At 38.0% G+C, this 19,627-nt stretch overlaps 2 protein-coding genes across 6 annotated transcripts in view; one reads left to right on the forward strand and one right to left on the reverse strand.

Moving 5' to 3' along the window:
• Gpr137c (G protein-coupled receptor 137C) overlaps positions 1–19,108 on the reverse strand; it is a 74,687-nt gene extending 55,579 nt beyond the window's left edge. The window contains exon 1 of the mRNA XM_052191732.1: positions 18,431–19,108. Within this exon, the coding sequence (XP_052047692.1) occupies positions 18,431–18,856 (426 nt within the window). The 5' untranslated portion in view covers positions 18,857–19,108. The remainder of the gene's footprint in view (positions 1–18,430) is intronic.
• Positions 18,606–19,627, forward strand: part of Txndc16 (thioredoxin domain containing 16) — an 89,023-nt gene continuing 88,001 nt past the window's right edge. For 3 of the 5 annotated variants that reach the window (XM_052191726.1, XM_052191731.1, XM_052191727.1), the window contains exon 1: positions 19,447–19,614. The gene's annotated coding sequence lies outside the window, so the exon portion shown is untranslated. Of the gene's footprint in view, positions 18,680–19,424; positions 19,615–19,627 lie in introns of those variants that run through there. The other 2 variants (XM_052191729.1, XM_052191728.1) reach the window with 2 other exon arrangements.

Here is a 19,627-nt window from a genome sequence, read left to right on the forward strand (position 1 = left end):
ATGAAGGCATAACATCAGTGAAGAGTACTGAGAAGCATAAGATAGACTTACTGTCTCCCTGCTACAAAAGCCACAAAGTGTCATCTGGGAATAGCCACATTTCAGAATAGGCCATTAAAAAGATCTTATCGAGATGAGAGTCAGGGCTGGTTTAGAAGGGTAATTCATATTACTTGTCAAGAAATAATGGGTCTAAGAGGGATTTGAGCTAGATAAAACAGAATTAAAAGTCACTTACAACCTGAACTTACAGAATATATTTCAATGCATCATTTAATCTGTGGTTAACTAATATTTTTATTATAGGAATATTAAAAACAACAATATGTTATTAATACCAATAGACTCAAAATATTTTACAACTACATCTAACAAGAACTAATCCTGGGTGAAAATATAGTTACTAGAAAAACATGCACTTAATTATATACAATTTGCTAAGATAATTCTTAAAACATACTGACACATGCTTTATGCAAATTTTTTGAAATTTAGAATTGTAAATAATATGTCAGTTCGGTTTAACAGAAAGAATGGTGAGAAAGTGGAAGGTAGGCAGGTATGAGGCTGTCTGCTCAAAGTACATATGTAATAGAGAAAACACAAAAAACAAAGTACTGATATATGGTTTGGTAATTAACAAATATTTAGATAGTATTATTAATTTTATCTTATAATATTCATCATAAATAAGCAATCTGAAGCAGTTTCCATCTTAAAATATAGATGTATGAATTCCACTTTCGTTTCTTAGAGGAGAGGTGATTGTAGCATGTTTTATGTGTGAATATATCCTATATAAGTTTACTATTGGCTGGGCGGTGGCGCACACCTGTAATCCCAGTATTCTGGGAGGCAGAGGCAGGCAGATTTCTGATTTTGAGGCCAGCCTGGTCTACAGAGTGAGTTCCAGGACAGCCAGGGCTATACAGAGAAACCCTGTCTCAAAAAAACCAAATCCAAAATACCAAAAAACCAAAAAAAAAAAATACTATTGTAAGTACACAAAGTTTGAAGATGGTGTTATGGTCCAAATTCTTACATTTCCTCAAAATTAGGTTAAGATACTAATCTTCACTGTGAAGGTGTTAGGAGACAACTGGAGCATGCTTAGATCACATTGATGGAGTCTTCATAAATGAGGACATAGTATTCATGTAACAGAATCTTCACAGAGGGTTCTATTGTCTTCTATCACCTGAGGTTACAGTGGGAAGTCAGTCACTGTCTATGCTCCAAAGTAGGCCCTCACTAGACAAGTCTGCCAGAGCCATGGACTTTCCAGTCTGTAGAATGGTAATTTTTTTTTATCATAAGTTTGTTTATACTAGTCCATGGTATTATGTTTCCTTATACTGAATGGCCTAACACTTAACCAGAAGGTATGTACTGTTTATATATCCCTCTGGCATGTAGGACATGATGCTCTGAAGATGGTTTAAGTGTTGAAATACTTATAGGACGAGTACTTTCCTGTGGAATTTTTCTCACTTTTGTTAAATTGAAATAAAAATTTTTACCAGTGAGCTTATCTGTATAAAATTTAGAATTCATGCTAAAATGAATCATGATAAATATAATCTCTTCTCCATGGTGAATAGCTAGGCATACATATCTAACTATGTAGATTACTCTCACAGAAGCAGTTATCTATAGTCCCCATATCAACTGCTCAAATTCCTCTGCAGAATGGTGCATTATTCCCAAACTTACCAATGCTGTTGACTACACAAGGATTATGAGGTTTCAGTTACTTCAGCTTTAAGCTGAATACTTCCTTCTTTTCCATGTCAATCATATATTTAAAAGAGCTTCTGTCTTCTATTGTTTTCTTTATATCTTCATGTTCTTTCTAAGACATAATATCTTCTTGCATCTCTGTTAGGAATCTAGTATACTGTGTTCTTAAACATTTCTTTTCTCTCCATTAAAGTGGCTTAAAGAGCTGAAGGGAATTGCAATCCCATAGAAGGAAAACGGTTTCAATTAACTGAACCCCCTCAGAGCTCCTAGGGACTAAAGAGTATACATGGGCAGGTCCATAGCTCCTGCATATGTAGCAGAGGACTGCCTTCTCTGGCATTAGTGGGAGGGGAGGTGCTTGGTTCTGTGGAGGCTTGAAGCCTAATGGTGGTCTTGGAACCTCATCACAATGTAAGAAGGCATATGCTTGAGAGGTGAGGTGGGAGCGGGTGGGTGGGGGAGCACCCTCTTAGAGGCAAAGGGGAGGGGAATGGGGTGGAGGTTTCCTGGAGGGGAGACTGGGAAGGGGGCATAACATTTGAAGTGGAAACAAAGTGAGTAATGAAACAAAATTGCTTAAAATGATCTTATATAATCAAAGTGAAGTGTTACAATAAAATAAATTTACAGATGAGTACTGAATATACCTATATTTTTTACCTAAAAAAGTAAACTAAGACAACAAAGTTACTCTCATGAAAAGTATAAACTCACGAGTTTAAAAGGAATGTGAAAGGACATAAAAACAAAATTTTGAGTCTAGAAAGCAAGTAAGTGCTGTGTGCACTCCACATGCCTGTGTAGGTGTTTATACACTGCTCAGAAAGCCTGCTTGTAAGATGGGCCCATGCTGTCAATTGTAAACTGGATTTCAAGAGGGTCCCCATAATTTCCTAAAAGATAAGTGTATAAATAACTGTAAGATAATGTATATATTATATTCTGGACTTTTTCCTGAGAGACTAGAATTTTGGTTATATGTTAGATAGAAGCTGCTTACCTGGAAAACCCCTAGAAATGTCCAAGTCTCTTCTTGGTAGATAGCACTTCAGGTGTGTTGTCACACTTGTTGCCAAATGAGTTAAAGTATATCCTGTGAAGTTTCATTAGGAAAAAACTATAGAGTTTAGATTTTATAGCCATGTGGCTTACCCCTGACCGAACTTAATCTGTATCTTTTCACTGTTATAAAGTATAATCAAGAGTGAGAGTGAAATTGTGAGTCTTTCTAACAAAACACCAAGCCTAATGGTGGTCTTGGAACCTCATCACAATTTATGATTACCAAGTTATATTACTCCCAAGCTAGGAGCAAGGAGGTTGAGAAGTAGCTGATAAATATTTCAGAACTGTCAAAGCTACATGAGCCAGAAGAATCAGTATCATTTTAGGGTAGGTAAAATAGGGGTAAATAATACTGGCTAGAGAGGTGAATCAATAAATCTCACCCTCTAGTTCCTTGGGAAAATACCCTTCTTTACTCTGGCAGGTACCTGTGTATTTGTTCTATGAATAAGTCAGCAAAAAGCTTTTGTCTTAAAATATAACATTAAATACTAGGCACAGTTTAGTTTATCTCACCACACTAAAAACAGGGACCCTGAGGGTGCACACTGGGCTTAAGTGTTCTCCTCTACTCTAGCTTTTTTTTGCCTCAGTCTATTCTTAAAATGCTAGAGTAAACTTCTGATTCTCTAAATGATTAAATATATCTCTCCTGAAGAATCTGATGAACTCAAGAGGTAAGATCTAAGGCTCTAAGCCTCTGTTTCAGAACCCCAGACCTCCCTTAAACATAGGTCAAGTGTACATGCCTCACCCACATGATCAATTTTCTCTAACTATGAATAGCAATCCATATGTAACCAGAGAGTCTCAGAGTCTCTAATAAAATACAAGATCAAAACAAATAGATAAAAGGAAAAATAAAATCAAGCAAATAAAATGATTATACTCAGATTAAGATAATGCATTCATGAAACAAAAAATGCAACTAATAAAGAACTCTAAGAAAAAAAGAACTCATGGAAGAAATGACAAAGTGAAGGGAAGGGCTCTTTCCCCAAAAGTAGAAACAAAGGCAGTTGTAAATATAGATAAGGAGAAGGAAGAAAAAGCTCAATATAGGATGCAAAATACCTAATGAAAGAGTTTCAGAAACAGAAAAGAGACAAAGAAAAGGAGAAAAAGCAAAGTTAATTTCTTAATAAATTTTCAGGGTAACAAATATGGCTTCCTTTAGTGTCATGAATAAAAGGAACCAGTTCTTAGTTGTTAAAGATTTATATAACTAATATGCCCAAGCAAATATAGTCAGGAAACTGTTTAATAAGTATAATGCTCTATAAACACTATGCTTTGCACACCCTTTATGCCCTTGAAAAGTAACAGCTAAAATGTTTAGAAATAAAGTATGAGTTTATGAGAAGAAAATTTGTGACCTTTCAAAAAAAAAAAAACTAAATATAACTGATTACTACAAACTTCATTAATTTACCATGAAAAGTTTGCTGAAGATGTCAATGTGTCTTATATTTAAGGAATATGCAGAACTTTTTTCTTAATTAAGTGTGAAGATTTATGCTTCTAGAAAATGGATTTAAATATATTTTGAAACTGAAACTCCTTTGTCCTTTAATAAATTTTCCAGGGGCAAATACCCTATAATATATTGTAGTGCTTGTTCATACAGTCCTTCATGTTTTTAAGTCAAGAAAATGGTAGAGTTGCTTTTGCAAATACAAGAATACACTGAAGAATATCAGTTTCTATGAAACAATGAAGCTGTATCAAACATAAGGAATCCTGCAAAATAAACAAGTATAAGGAATGTTGTTTTTATCTTTCATCCTGACTTCTTTCTTATTACATTTATTTATCTATTTGTGTGTATAGACAGACAGACAGGCAGATAGGCAGCAGGCAGATAGACTGGCAGGCACACACAAATTCAACACTCTGTGGACCTTAGAGGACAGCTTGTAGAGTCAGTTCTCTCCTTTTACCATGTAGTCCCTGGGCACTGAACTCAGGTCACTGGTTTTGACAGAGGTACCTTTTACCTGCTGAGCCATCTTTCTGGCTCGCCTTTTCGTTACTTAAAGGCAAAATAGCTTGAATGTAAATACTAATAACCACTAACAATAGATTAAAACCTGGTAATACCATACCATGCTAGAAAAAGCATTATACACCAGAAGACCTGAATTTCAATTATAATGTGGTTCACCATAAACCTATTACCTTAGTTCATTATCTAAAATTGGGGTTAATATCTACAAACCCCTCTTCACCATATAGTAGGAAATAATTGCACAAAATATATTAATCTATATTAAGAAAAGTGACTATTTTTCAAAGCTCATTGTAAGAAACCAGACAGAAGAAAACCTTAATTTTAAGAGATGTACTCTTCCTTAGCCCCCTTTTCCAACCTAAAATACCAGTAAATAATACTTGTTTCTTACTGTGTTCTGTTTACTACTTTCTGTATTTTAAAACAGTATTTTGTTTAATATTTATAGCATTGAAATAGATATAAGTAGCTCTATTTTAAACATGGAAATATACTGAGATGCAGAAGTTTAGTAGCCTTTTCAAAGTCAGCAAGAGTTGAAGGTTTAGGACTCCGTGTTCAATTTTTTTTTGTTGTTATTTGTTTGGTTTTGAGATAGGGTCTCAGTATATAGACCAGGATGGCTTCTCATAGTGGTCCTCCTGCTTCTACCCTGAGTGTTGGGATTAAAGGCATGTGCTACTTACTGCACATGGCAGTGTTCAAGTTCTTAACTGTACCACTCCTCCATATTTAATGTTCCAGCCAGATTCTGACAACTTCTAGTTTAGAAACCTGAAAAAAATCCACAACTTGTTTAGTTTCCTTAATCCCAACTGATTCTAGTCTGCTTACTCTTTCTAAGACATACTTATGTGTAATTCTCCTAGTAGGTCACCACATGGCCTCTCCACTTTCCTTCCTCCTGTTGCCAAGTATATGTATCTACTCAAACAAGTTATTCTATCAGTTCTGCTATCAAATGTCCTTTCAGAATAGATTTGTCAAAATCTGAATTAGAATCTAAAGTCTTGAACTTTCTGTTCTGTAAGAGGCTTCACAAAATGAGAGAAAGAAAATGAGGAAACACTTGACCAAGGAATTTAATATAAGGTTGTAACGGAGAAAAATTCATATCCTGTTAAATATATTACATCATCTCAAAGCAGTCCAAATGACTGAATTAACAATTGGGAAGTCCAATATAGTAGCAGAGAAAACAGCACAAAATTTAAAGACAGCATTTTTACCTCTGAAGAACTGAAGTCTGGAAAAACAAACTGTACAGTGTGTTTAATATACTGATAAACTGGCAGATATAATTTAATTATAGTGTAAGAAGAACATCACTGGATGTTGTGCCTTTAGTCTGCCTTTAATTCCAGCAGTTGGAAGGCAGAAGTAGGCAGATCTCTGTTGAGTTCTGGTCTATATGAGTTACCAGGACAGCCAATAATATACAGAGAGATCCTGTCTTAAAACAAAACATATAATTAAAAAAAATCTAACTACATCTTATTCTAGAAAGCAGATAAAGGATATGCAAAATTTCCTTAAAATAAATGTAAACTGGACTCTGGCATGGCATAACCTATAGTGTAGTAGAAGGCAGATGTTTATGATATATCCTGTGTTTTATGGTACTTCCTATATACCGTGTTAGACTTGAGATGAAATGAATAAACTGCTCAGGTTTCATCTGAACTAATGCTGATGAGTATTAAAATATAATTAATGTTTTCTGTTATGGTTAGTTTTGCTTGTCAATTTGACCTAATCTAGAATCACCCATGAAGGGAGTCTCAATGAAGAACTGTCTAGATTTAGGCTGGTTTATGAGAGATTTTCTTAATTGAGTTGATGGAGATGGGAAGATCTGCATTGAAGGTGGGGTCTTCTATTTATCCAGCAGTTCTAACCTGTGGGTCTCAACACATGGGGGCCCATATCAGATATCTTGCAAATTAGATTTGTATTACAATTCTTAGCAGTAGCAGAAATTACAGTTATGAAGCAGCAACAAAATAATTTTATGGTTGGGGTCACCATAATATGAGGAACTACATTACAGGGTTGCAGCATTAGGAAGGTGGTTTAAACCGCTTTAAATGGTTTGGACTGAATGAAGAGATTGAGCTGAGCCTTAGAAGCATGCAAACATCCATTATTCTCTGTCCCTAATTTTGGATATAACCAACTCCCCCAAGCTCCCACTGTTGTGATTTCCCTGTAGTGATGGACTAAAGCCTGGAACTGAGAACTAAAATAAACCACTTCTCAAACCTAAGTTGCCTTTGTCAGAATTATTTTTATTGCAGCAATAGGAAACAAAACTAACACAGTTTGTTACATGAAAATTATAAAGACTTTATTTAGTTGTTTTATTATTTTAAGAAAGACCATCCAGCAACAGAAGAGGAAGAGAAAGTAAAATTCAGCAGTTATATGTGTTGGGAATGACCCACACAAATGTTTTGCTGCCTTATCTAGTAGTAGTAACAATATTTTCTCAAATAATATTTACAAGAAGATTTCTTATTTGTTTAGTTTTGAGAGAGTGTCATGTAGTCCAAGCTATCCTGGAATTCACAATTAGGCTGAAATTTGCCTTGAACTCCTAGTCTTCCTGTATCTGCTTCCCAAGTACCAGGCTCACCAGATTCCCAACTTTAAGAAATATGCATTTCTGGGCTGGGGGATGACCTGATGACCTGAATTCTAACCCTGGAGCTGACAAGGTGGAAGAAGAGAACCAAGTACTGAAAGTTGTTCTTTGACCTCCACATGTTCTGCAGTATGTTCCCAATATATACATTTGAGTACACACATACACAATAAATGTAAAAAAAATGAAATACACACTTCTTTCTTTTGGAAAGTCACACTATTTTCTTATATTGTCTTACAGTAGAAACTGTTATGTGGATGTCTTAAGACCTGATACCTTTAATTCACAGTCATCACTATTTTCTACTTAAGACCCTTCTTAGCATTTGAATTTTGTTTTAAACCAAACTAAGTAGGACCCCTGTTTTAAACCAAATAAAGAAGTGGGGAGAGAAAGATGAGGAAGAGGTACTGGGGCTGAACTTTTTCTGCTGTAAAATTACATGGTAGATCTATTTGAATAGTTGTGTTCAGGCTTCTCTGAAGAAGTGCTGCTCAGGAAATGAGAGGACTAAGAAAAGAAGGAAGAACACTCTGGGCTCAAAAACCATGGAAATGTTCTATTAAAAATGAAACTGGCTGGGCGGTGGTGGCGCACGCCTGTAATCCCAGCACTCTGGGAGGCAGAGGCAGGCGGATTTCTGAGTTCGAGGCCAGCCTGGTCTACAGAGTGAGTTCCAGGACAGCCAGGGCTATACAGAGAAACCCTGTCTCGAAAAAAAAAAAAACAAATTAAGAAAAATGAAACTGTACAAAGGACTGAAAGAAAGGACATATACTATGGCTGGAGTGATGAGGAACAAGGAATACTCTGCAAGATGCAATGCCTCATAGTATGTACAAATTTGTCTTTATTTTAAAGAGTAACTAAAGCCAATAAAAGAATCTAGGGGGAAACTTCTAAAATTAGATTCCTGTTAGAGAAGGATAACGCTAGCAACAGTGCAGAGACTGAACCTGTACGTGTGTAGGTGTGCCAGAGAATACAAAGTAGTTAGGCAGTTAACCAGTATGGACTATTCAGCAGGTTGTAGTAGCTTGAACCAGGTATTGTGATGGGGGAATGGACTGAAAAGATGTTAAGATTTGGTGATGGAATGAATGTAAGTAAGCATAAGAAGGCAGTATCAAGGATTACTTGTAGCTTCTCAATTACATAAAAGTCAGAGAGCAAGCCGGCCGGTGGTGGTGCATGCCTTTAATCCCAACACTTGGGAGGCAGAGGCAGGTGGATTTCTGAGTTTGAGGTCAGCCTGGTCCACAAAGGGAGTTCCAGGACAGCCAGGGCTACACCGAGAAATCTTGTCTCAAAAAAACCAAAACCAACCAACCAACCAACCAACCAACCAACCAACCAAACAAGAACAACAACAACAACAACAACAACAAAAAGCCAGAGAGCAGTGGAAATCATGGAAATGGTGAATAAACTTGACAACTAGGTTTTGGTAGAAATAGGTGTAGGGCATAAACTGACAGAGGAGCATAGCCATGCTGAGTCTGGGTGCTAGAGGTACTGGATAATGTCAAGTAACTATAAAACCTAGAATGCTAGGGCTCAGAGATGCAGTTTGGGTGAATCAGAAATAGGTATATATATATATATTTTTGTGACATTATGCCATGAATGTAGATGTTATTACTTGGAAAAGAAAGGAGATAGGCTCACATTGTTAGAACTGTCAACCTCTGGCCTTAAAGGAGAAGGGCAGAGTCACTTCCTACTGGTTAATTTGAATTAGTACTAAAAATATCGAATGAACTTGCTGACATGAATCATTGTGGGTCATGGGCAACAGATATTTTGTAGAATTATGGGGCAAAAGAAAATTAGACTGAAGAGAGAAAACTATGTTTTGAAGTACTATGAAAAACTATGTACAAAAGGCTTTGATTTTACACTCTAGAGGCTGAGTTAGGAGGATTGTGTGGTGGGTGGGGTACATGCCTTTAATCCTAGTACTCTAGAGGCAGAGGAAGAGATAGGCAAATCTCTGAGGCAAGCCTGGGCTGCAGAGGGAGGTCCAGACCACCCAGGGCTACAAAGAGACACCTGTCTCGAAAAACCAGAAAGAAAGAAAAGAAGGAAAAAAGAAAGAGATGGAAGGATGTTAACTTTGCTAAATTTTAGTTTTTTAAAATGTATGTGGCTAATATAGATTCAAACATGTCTACATGTCAACTTGTTTTTAAAAATTCTAGATAATTTTTTTTCCATGCTGGACATTGAATCTAGGGTCTCGCACACATACTAGGTTAAACAGTGCACTACAGAGTCACACTGTCAGCCCTTACAAATTCTTTTGTGACAGAATTCTAATGTAATGCCTTCTGGATGAGATAATACAGGCTATAAAATTCCAGTTCTTTGAAATTTAGTAATAGCTAATGACCAATATTATATGCCATGTTCCATTTTAAATATTCATATTTAATCTTAGCCTCATGATAATCCTATAAGCATGTATTATGATAGCTCTCATTTTTATAAGCAAGGTGGAAGGCACAGAGTAACCCAATAATTTACCTAAGTAATTTTAATAAATGTGTAGTTATATTTTTCATTTACCACTTTAGTTTTTATTCCTGGAGTAAGAAGAATCTTGTTCTTGAGGGAGACATAAATCTAACTGGAGGCATTACTAATATAAGACACACCATACATCATCAGTGTAAAGAATTCTGAATTTTGAAAGATCTATACAAACTAAGAGATCATCTATAAATACAGAATGCCCCCAAACCTGTCCAACTGGTACTGGGCATCCAAGAAAGAAAGAACTCTTTGTTGGATGTTATATGTGTTCCCTTCTCCAGATTCCAGTGCCTACTTAGTACAGATTACTTTGCATTTAAAAATATTTACTATAATTAGAATAGGTGAGGTCATTTGGGAAGGGGGAGTCTGCTTTTTTCACTCAGTCTACTGACTTTGTGTTGTCTGTGCTTAAAAAACAACCTAACAGTAGTACTCCTTTGTGTGCCATCCTTTTGATGGGTATTTGGGTTAATTTCAGTTTTGTGCTCTTGTAAATAAACCTAATATGAGCTTTCAAATATAAGGCTTTCTATGGACATATGGTTTGTTCTGGATAATTATTTAAGACAGTTATGGCTAGACTGTCTGACAGACTTTTAAAGGTTGTTTTTCAAACTGGTTGTAAAGTCCTACACTTAAAGCACCACCCTCCTCCCAACCCCTGTACACAGATTCTTAAAAAAAAAAACAACTTATTTTTATGTGTGTTGGTATTTTGCCTGCATGCATGTCTGTGTGACGTTGGATGCCTTACAGCAAGAGTTAACAGTTGTGAGCTGCCTTATGGGTGTTGAGAACTGAACCTGGGTTCTTCTGAAGAGTAGCCAGTGTTAAGTGCTGAACCATCTCTTTAGGTCCCCTGTGTATACTTCTAACTTATATCTTTAGCAGTCCATAGTATGGTCAGTCTTTTACATTTTAGATTCCCTAATCTATGTTCAGTGGTAATTAATCATGATTTTAATTCTCCTGATAACTAATCATTCTGACCTTCTTTTAAGTGCTTCTTGGCTTTGTACAAATCTCTTTATAGAATTTTAAGAGGTTTTAAAAATATATTCTAAATACATATTCTTTTACCAGGTATATGTTTTGTAAATATTTTCTCATCTTCACTCTGTGTTTTGCAAAAACCAAATTAATTTTAAAAATTCACTTGTTAGTTTTGGGCCATGATTTTTATTTTCTAACCAAGAAATTTTGACCTCATCCAAGAAAACAAAAATTTTCATCTACAAACCTAGCATTCACACTTAAGTTCATGATTTCTATCAAGTAGATTTTAAAGTACAGTATAAGGTAAGAACTAATCTTCATTTTTTTTCCATTTGTATATTTAACAAAAATTTCTCTCACTAAAATTTGACATCTTTGTAGAACATGTTGAATTAAGTGTGCATGTCTAATTCAGAACTCTGAATTCTGCTCTACTGATATGTCTTTATATTAGTATTACACGGTATTGATAACTTTTAGAACCTCTTGAAAAATCAGGTGGTATGATTCTCCAGGTTTATTACTTCTTTTCAAAATTTTAAGGACTCTTAAGGCCTCTATTTCCCACAAACAATATTCCAAGTATCTTATAACTTCTGCAGAGATTTTAATAGGAGCTGTATTTCATGCATAGCTCAAATTGGAGAAATTAATCATTAAAAGTGATGCATCCTGAAGAATGCGAATTGATCCATTATTATCTCCATGCACTAAACTTCACTCCAAGTGGATCAAGGACCTCCATGTAAAACCAGACACACTGAAACTAATAGAAAAGAAACTGGGGAAGACCCTTGAGGACATGGGCACAAGGGAAAAGTTCCTGAACAGATCACCAATAGCTTATGCTCTAAGATCAAGAATTGACAAATGGGACCTCATAAAATTACAGTTTCTGTAAGGCAAAGGACACTGTTAAAAGGACAAAACGGCAACCATCAAATTGGGAAAGGATATTCACCAACCCCACATCTGATAGAGGGCTAATATCCAATATATACAAAGAACTCAAGAAGTTAGACCCCAGGGAACCAAATAACCCTATTAAAAATGGGGTACAGATCTAAACAAAGAATTTTCACCTGAAGAAATTCGGATGGCCGAGAGGCACCTTAAGAAGTGCTCAACATCATTAGTCATTAGGGAAATGCAGATCAAAACAACCCTGAGATTTCACCTTACACCAGTCAGAATGGCTAAGGTCAAAAACTCAGGAGACAGCAGGTGTTGGAGAGGATGTGGAGAAAGAGGAACACTTCTCCACTGCTGGTGGGGCTGTAAGATGATACAACCACTTTGGAAATCCGTCTGGAGGTTCCTCAGAAAACTGGACATGAGACTTCAGAGGACCCTGCTATACCCCTCCTGGGCATATACCCAAAGGATTCCCTGGCATGCAATAAAGACACATGCTCCATTATGTTCATAGCAGCCTTATTTATAATAGCCAGAAGCTGGAAAGAACCCAGATGCCCCTCAAAGGAGGAATGGATACAGAAAATGTGGTATATTTACACAATGGAATACTACTCAGCAATTAGAAACAATGAATTCACAAAATTTTTAGGCAAATGGTTTGATCTGGAAAATATCATCCTAAGTGAGGTAACCCAATTACAAAAGAATACACATGGAATGCAATCTCTGATAAGTGGATATTAGTTAGCCCAGAAGCCCTGAATACCCAAGGCACAAATTGCATAACAAATGACTCCCATGAAGAAGTATGGAGAGGGTCCTGATCCTGGAAAGGATTGATCTAGCATGGGAAGGGAATATAAGGACAGAGAAAAAGGAGGGAAGTGATTGGAGAATGGATGGAGAGAAGAAGGTTTATGGGACATATGGGAGGGGGGGATCCAGGAAAGGGGAAATCATTTGGAATGTAAACAAAGAATATAGAAAATAAAAATATTAAAAAAAAGGTGATGCATCCTGTTTGGTATACTTTTCATTTATGTAGGTTTTTGTTTTTTCAGTGCTAGGGATCTAACTTAGGGCTTTGTATATGTCAACTGAATAGTCTATTTCAAACTATATATACTTGTTTTAATTTCTCTTAATATTTTGTAGTGTTCATTATATGTCTTGCATGTCTTGCATTATAGTACATTTGTTCCTAAGTACTTTTTTCCCTAAGTACTTTAATTTTTAATACTATTGTTTTGTAAGTGAAACTTTCTCAATTTCAGCTTCCTTTTTTTTTTTTTTTTTTTTTTTTTTGGTTTGAGACAGGGTTTCCCTGTGTAGCCCTGGCTGTCTGGGAGCTCACTCTGTAGACCAGGGGCCTTGAACTCAGAAATTCATCTGTCTCTTCCTCCCAAGTGCTGGGATTAAAGGTGTGTGCCACCAATGCAGGGCCCAATTTTTTTTTTCAGTGTAAAAATTCTTATCCTATAATTTGTTAAGTTTATTTAGTAGTTCTAATAGTTTTTAAAGATTCTTTAGGATGTCTGACCTCAGCAATTAATGCCATTTACAAATACAATTTTACTTTCTTTTTCTAAATACTGAACTTATTTCTCCTTCGTGTTTTCATGTAATTACTAGGACCTCCAAGATAGTTTTAATTTTTTAAAAAAAATTTAATGTTCGTTGGTATTCTGTATCTGTGTATGTCTGTGTGAGGGTGTCAGATCTCTTGGGATTATAGTCATGAACTGCTATATAGGTGCTGGGAATTGAATCTGGGTCCTTTGGAAGAGCTGCCAGTGCTCTTAACCAATGAGCCATCTCTCCAGCCCCCATTGGATTTTTTTTTTAAACGATTTTATTTTCTAGGGCTGGAGAGATGGCTCAACAGTTAGGCACTTGTTGCTGTTTTAGAGGATCCAAATTCCTAGCACCCACATGAGGTAGCTAACAACTGCCTGGAACTCAAGTTCCAGGAGGCGCCAATATCCTCTTCTTGCCTCCCTGTTCACCTGTATTCACATGATCAGCTTTGTTGATCATTAGAGTCTCACAGTAATTGTTATAAAATGTTTTGAAAATATTAAATCCATTAAAATGTCAGACAATCTGATCTTGCCTTCAGTAAAAAAACTATAGTCTCAGTCATAGAAAAAGTAGGATCAAGTTAGTGGGAAAAAGGTAGTTGAGTAAGTTTAGACAAAAGCAGTTTATATTCCTTGCAGACAGTTAAACAATGAACTAAGCCATTTCCATTGAATAGTAACTTGTGATGTAAGATATTTATTTTGTAGACTTTTCATGTACTATATCTTAGAAGCGTTGTTAATAATTACAAATACCAGAATTAACTTTTCTCTATTTAAGCCAAGATAATCTATGCATTCATAACATGTATAATCTTTAAGCACAAAATATAAAGACTAAACAACCCATACATATTTACCTCAATACTCATCAAAATAAGGTAATTGTATATATCACATGCTTTCTAGAATTTAACTTTTACATCATCATTGAATAATATATTCATAGTAGCTGTAGTTGCCCTGAGACTTGTCCTTAGGAGATATTTTAGGTGGTAAAAATACACTTGTGGGAAGTAATATAACAAACCAAGATACCTGGAAATTCAATTACATTTTATTTAAAGTGTCATTGATATTTATAATAGTAACTTCATTTGAAGAGCAATAATAACATTTGTGAAGTTAAAAATTTAAATATAACATTTTAGCTCTTTTAGCATGAGAATCAAGTCATTGAATTTTATACTGATTAAGCAACTATCATTTATATTATAGATATTGGAAGGAAAAATGTCAATATGGACCTCAAAGATGAACTCATTCATTTTGGCATGCATCATAGTGCTCCAAAGATAGTATACTAACTCTTATGCTGTTTTTTTTTGTACATCCTAATGAAGGATAGGATCAGAACAATCTATTTAAAGACTGAAATCTTCACTAGGGAAAATGTAAGACCACAAAATTTTATTTGGTACTGATACTGCCAGAGAAAGTTCAATATCCGTTTTTAGGTTATCATTTTTTTTTCCATTCCAAAATTCAGAAAGATGAAAAGTCAGAAGGAAATACATTCAGCTCAATTCCATTCATGTATAAACCAAAAGAATGAATGGTTTACACAGTTCTTAACTTTTAAAAAAATATGTATTTTGAAAGAGTCACCATAAAATATGTTCGAAGTAGTAAATGCTATTTCCTATGTTTATAATGATCTAAGGTTCTATTTTCAAACTATGTATCTATGAGGGGAATGTGCATGTGAATGTAGGTATGCTGGCACCTACAGTTACTGCTGTAAGCTACCACAGGCAGGTGCTGGGCACTGGACAGTCTTCTGTGGGAGCAGCAAGTGCTCTTAACTGATGGAGTATACCTTCTGGCCTGATCCATGGTTCTTTATAATGAAAAGTTTGAATGCCTTTAATTCATCAGACATGAACACAACAAATGTTTTAAATTAAAAGTAAAATGGAATTAGCATTTAACATGAGACAGTAAAGGCAATACTTTGGGACAAAAATTAAATAATAGTTTTGTTTTGGTCAACAAAATTTCTCTACAACTTTGCTGTAGTATGAAGAATCCAAAAGCTGGGTATGGCAGCAATGCTACAATTTCATCACTTGGGATGTTGAGGCATGTGAGTTTTAAGTTTGTAGCATCTTGAGCTACACAGCAAATTCCAGGCCAGTTTGAGCTAACTAGCAAGCCCATCTGAAAACAAAACATTGAAATAAAGAAACAACTCCTCACAGAGAAAACCTTTACTAATTCAGAATGATCAATGGAAAATATACTTCCAGTTACTTGAAATTGTCACTTAAAAATTGTCATCCAGAGCTGAGCATGATGGTATATACATCTATATTTCCTAGCATTTGGAAAGCTGAAGCAGGAGGATGGAGAGTTCAAGGCCAGCCTGGAGTACATAGAAAGCCTGCCTCAAAAAACACAAGAAAAACAAATTCACTCTTTACTGCCTTTTGAGGCAGAGTACTACAGTGTGTAACTAGAGATCCCCCTGCTTCTGACATCTAGGTGCAAGGATTACAAATGTGTGCTAACATACTCACCTTTTAAGTTCAATTGTTATATAGGCCATATTGCCTTAGAACTATGTAGTTTAGGCTGCCCTCAAAATCATGGCATTCTTCCAGCCTCTCCCTCCCATGTGCTGGGATTATAGGTATATACCACCACACTTGACTTCAAATACTCTTTTAAGTATAGGTATCAATGAACTGGGAAATAAATTCTGATTTAAATGTCTATTATAAAGCAGGTTTTCAAAAAAGGATATTTATTCAAGTATTATTGTTTGTCCTAAACTTTTTAGTTTTATTATAAAAGACAAACAACACATAAGCCCTTTCCAGAAGATACTAAGAAACAACCAGACCAAAAAAAAAAAAAAGCTTTAGTATTTTGAAAATTATATTTTCTAGGGTAAGAGTTTTTTTCCCAGAAAACTGTATTACACAAACAAGCGATTCATTTAATACGACTTTCAGACTTTTAATGTTTTATCAGTGATAGAATAGTGAAAATTTTATCTAGATAAATCTTTATTTTTTTTGTTCTAGAAATAGTTTTTAGAATTTTGTGCTTAAATATATAGTTGATATTTTTCCTATTATGATTTGGCTACTTTTCCCCCTTTGAGTGATAAGTGTTGGCTGGTAGAAGATACAAATGAACCCTTAAGGCATCCAAGATCTTACTTAGGCTGTTGGTAACTTGGATGTATACATATATAAAACTTACTTAGCTGCATGTTTAAGATTGTACACTTTCTGATGTGTTATGTCTCAAGTGAAAGGGTGGTGTTAGCAAGGTCCAATGAACTGTAGAAATAATTTCTTAAGATATATTGGGGAGGATGACAACACCCATGGATATCTGATGCTCCTAGCAAACTGACTTTTAATAATTTTCAGGTAGATTAACTGTATCTGAGGCTAAAGCAAGGCTTCAATGATGAGAAATTACTAATGTACTATCAGAAGTGTCAAGAAAAACTCAGTATCAGTTTATAAATGTTATAATAGCTTAAGCAACCAGATGATTCCCAAATATCACACTATTGTAGCATGTTTGTTTTATAATTGCATATCCTTTTCACTTTTGCTTCTTAAGGGTTTGAGTTTTTGTGGTATTATAAGGTTTTTGTGGTATTATGCTAATAGAGAATAAAAATAAAGTTTGGTTTTGCTAATAATTGTTTTTATTGGCTATAACTTATATATAATTGTATATAGCTTATATATAATGTATATAACTGAAATTATAATTGTGACTTTAAAATAATGATGTTTTCCTGTTAATAAGGGAGAAAAAGAGTTGGTTTATGTAGGAAATATAAACAATCTGATTTAAAAGTGCATTTTTTGGTTACTTTTCCTTGAACTGTGCTAATTCTCATCACCTCCAAAAGCCTTTGAGAGGATTAGCTGCATAGACCAATACCGTTCTATATTAGTCAGTATTAAGTGTATGATGTCACCTTTTTTCTCCTCTCCTAAGCTCTTACTTTGAGGAAAATAAAGACTTTGGCGGGGAGGAACCTGAAAATAAAAAGGCATAAATACCAGATAGATATGATTGACAACCTTATACTCCAACCTGTCTGAAATGGGTCAAATACCAAAGTGCTGCAGAACAATGCAATCCAACCGGCAATTCCCCGTAAAAGAGAAAGGGGGTGTGATTAGACTCCGGCTATTAAGCAAGTTGTTGGAAAAAACAAAACAAAAACCCAACAGTTCCGTGGTTTGTTTCTGCAACAGGCACAGGTAAGCTTGTATCTTCTCTCCTAATTAGCTCTCCCTCAAAACGCTGTGCTGGAAGAGACCGCCTAAATGGCCAAAGCAAGCAGCAACCGGGACAAACACTAAGGGCTTTATGGAGGTCCTTCGACTGTCCCGCAGCATTGGTTATTGATCGCTCAGCCCGTCGGGGAAGCGATCGATCAGAATTTGTGTAAGATGTATCGAGCCACAGTTAAGGAGATGCAGGGGGGGGGGGAAATATAAGCTTCTAATAAAAGAAACGCAGCAACAATAGCGGAGGAACAGCTCTGCCTGGTGACGTAATGGCTGGCAGCGGTCCAGACTCAGCAGAGCTGCCTCTACCTCAGCATCCAACCTCCCTCAACCCGGTCCAGCCCCGACCGAGCTACCGGAGCTGCTACTTCTTACGGTGCTTCTCTGTGGTCGCCACCAACGCCTTACGTGGAGGTCTGGGACACTGAACAAAGGGTGTCCCACTGCCTTAAGTTGTCGGGGCACGCATACTCTCTCTCTCACTTCTCCAACCCCCTCAGGCACCGAGTCCATCAGCCGCTTAAGTTGAGGGAGAGGTAAAGACAGGAGTGTCTCAGTACCCAGACTGCTCTCCAGCCACCTCCCCCGCCCCGACCCCCTTCAGTCTCGGCAGGAGTGCATCCCGGCGGCCCCGCTCCCCCGCTCGCCGGTCCTCCCGCCTTACCTCTGCCAGGTAGAGGTTGAGGAGACAGAGCGTGGAGAACTGGAGGCAGGAGGGGAAGCAGTAGAGCAGCCAGTGCGGGAAGAAGTGCAGGCGAGAGGGTGGCCGCAGCAGGGGCAGAGAGCCGCTGAGGGAGAAGGCGGCCGAGAAGAGCGTGGTCCTGAGCGCTGCCCACGCGAGACACAGGAAGAGGCAGAGGCTCTGGTAACTGAGCCTCCGTTCGCGGTACAGGAGCAGCCGCCACAGCTGCAGGTAGGCAAAGGCGAAGAGCGCGGCGTAGAGCAGCGCGTGCAGCACGCTCAGCGCCAGCTGCACGGACCCGGGAACCGCGGCGCCCGAGGCCGCGACGGCGCCCCCGCCGGGCGTCGAGGGTTCCCGGCCGGCCGTGGGGACCGCGGCGGCCGCCGGCCCTGGCGCTGACACCCTCATGAGGGGACGCGAGCAGCGGGGAGGGAGCGCGGGAAGGAAGCGGGCAGAGCGCCCCCCGGACCACCCACCCGCCCCAGCCTGCGGCCCCGGGCAGCGCCGTGACAGGAGTCGCAGCCCCGCGCGGTGGCCGCGGCTGCTCTCGGGCCCGCCTCCCCCTCCCCCCCTGGGGGGCTCGTCTCCTCCTGCCGGGGCTCGGCTCGGCAGCAGCAGAAAACAACTCTCGGCTGGAGACAATCAGCTGAGAAACCCGAGCTTTTGAGGCGCTCGCTCTGCACTGTGAGCAGCCGGCGATTGGCCCGGGCGGGCGCGCCCTCTGGGCGCCTCACTCGGAATACCACAGGCCTCAGAACCTGTCACTCCAGAAGTCTTAGATTTGATTGGCCTCCTGCTTTCTCCTCTTTTCCTCCCCGCCTCTCTCCCCACCCACACTGCTGATTGGCCCAGCAACTGCAAGACTTCCTCGCGCCGGCGGGAGGACTCGAGATTCTGTCACCTAGGGCCGTTCTCGCTCCGCCCCCTGGCCTTCCATTGGTTGGAGGATCTCTTACGTAAGGAGCACGAGGAGCAGGCGGAGCCTCGGGGGTTGTTTTTTAGCCCAAGAGAGTGGTTTTGCAGAGGCTGTAGCGGCCGTGGGCGGTGAGCTCTCTCAGGTAGGCGTAGTCGCTTTGCGAGCCGCCTTCTGTCACGGTCTCCACTCGGGTGGTGAGAAGCGCTGATCTCAGAGACCTTTCATTTCACTGCACGAGGATCTCAGGCAGGTGGGTCGCAGCG

This window comes from Apodemus sylvaticus, chromosome 8, assembly GCF_947179515.1.
Source record: "Apodemus sylvaticus chromosome 8, mApoSyl1.1, whole genome shotgun sequence".
In the NCBI taxonomy this organism is placed as follows: domain Eukaryota; kingdom Metazoa; phylum Chordata; class Mammalia; order Rodentia; family Muridae; genus Apodemus; species Apodemus sylvaticus.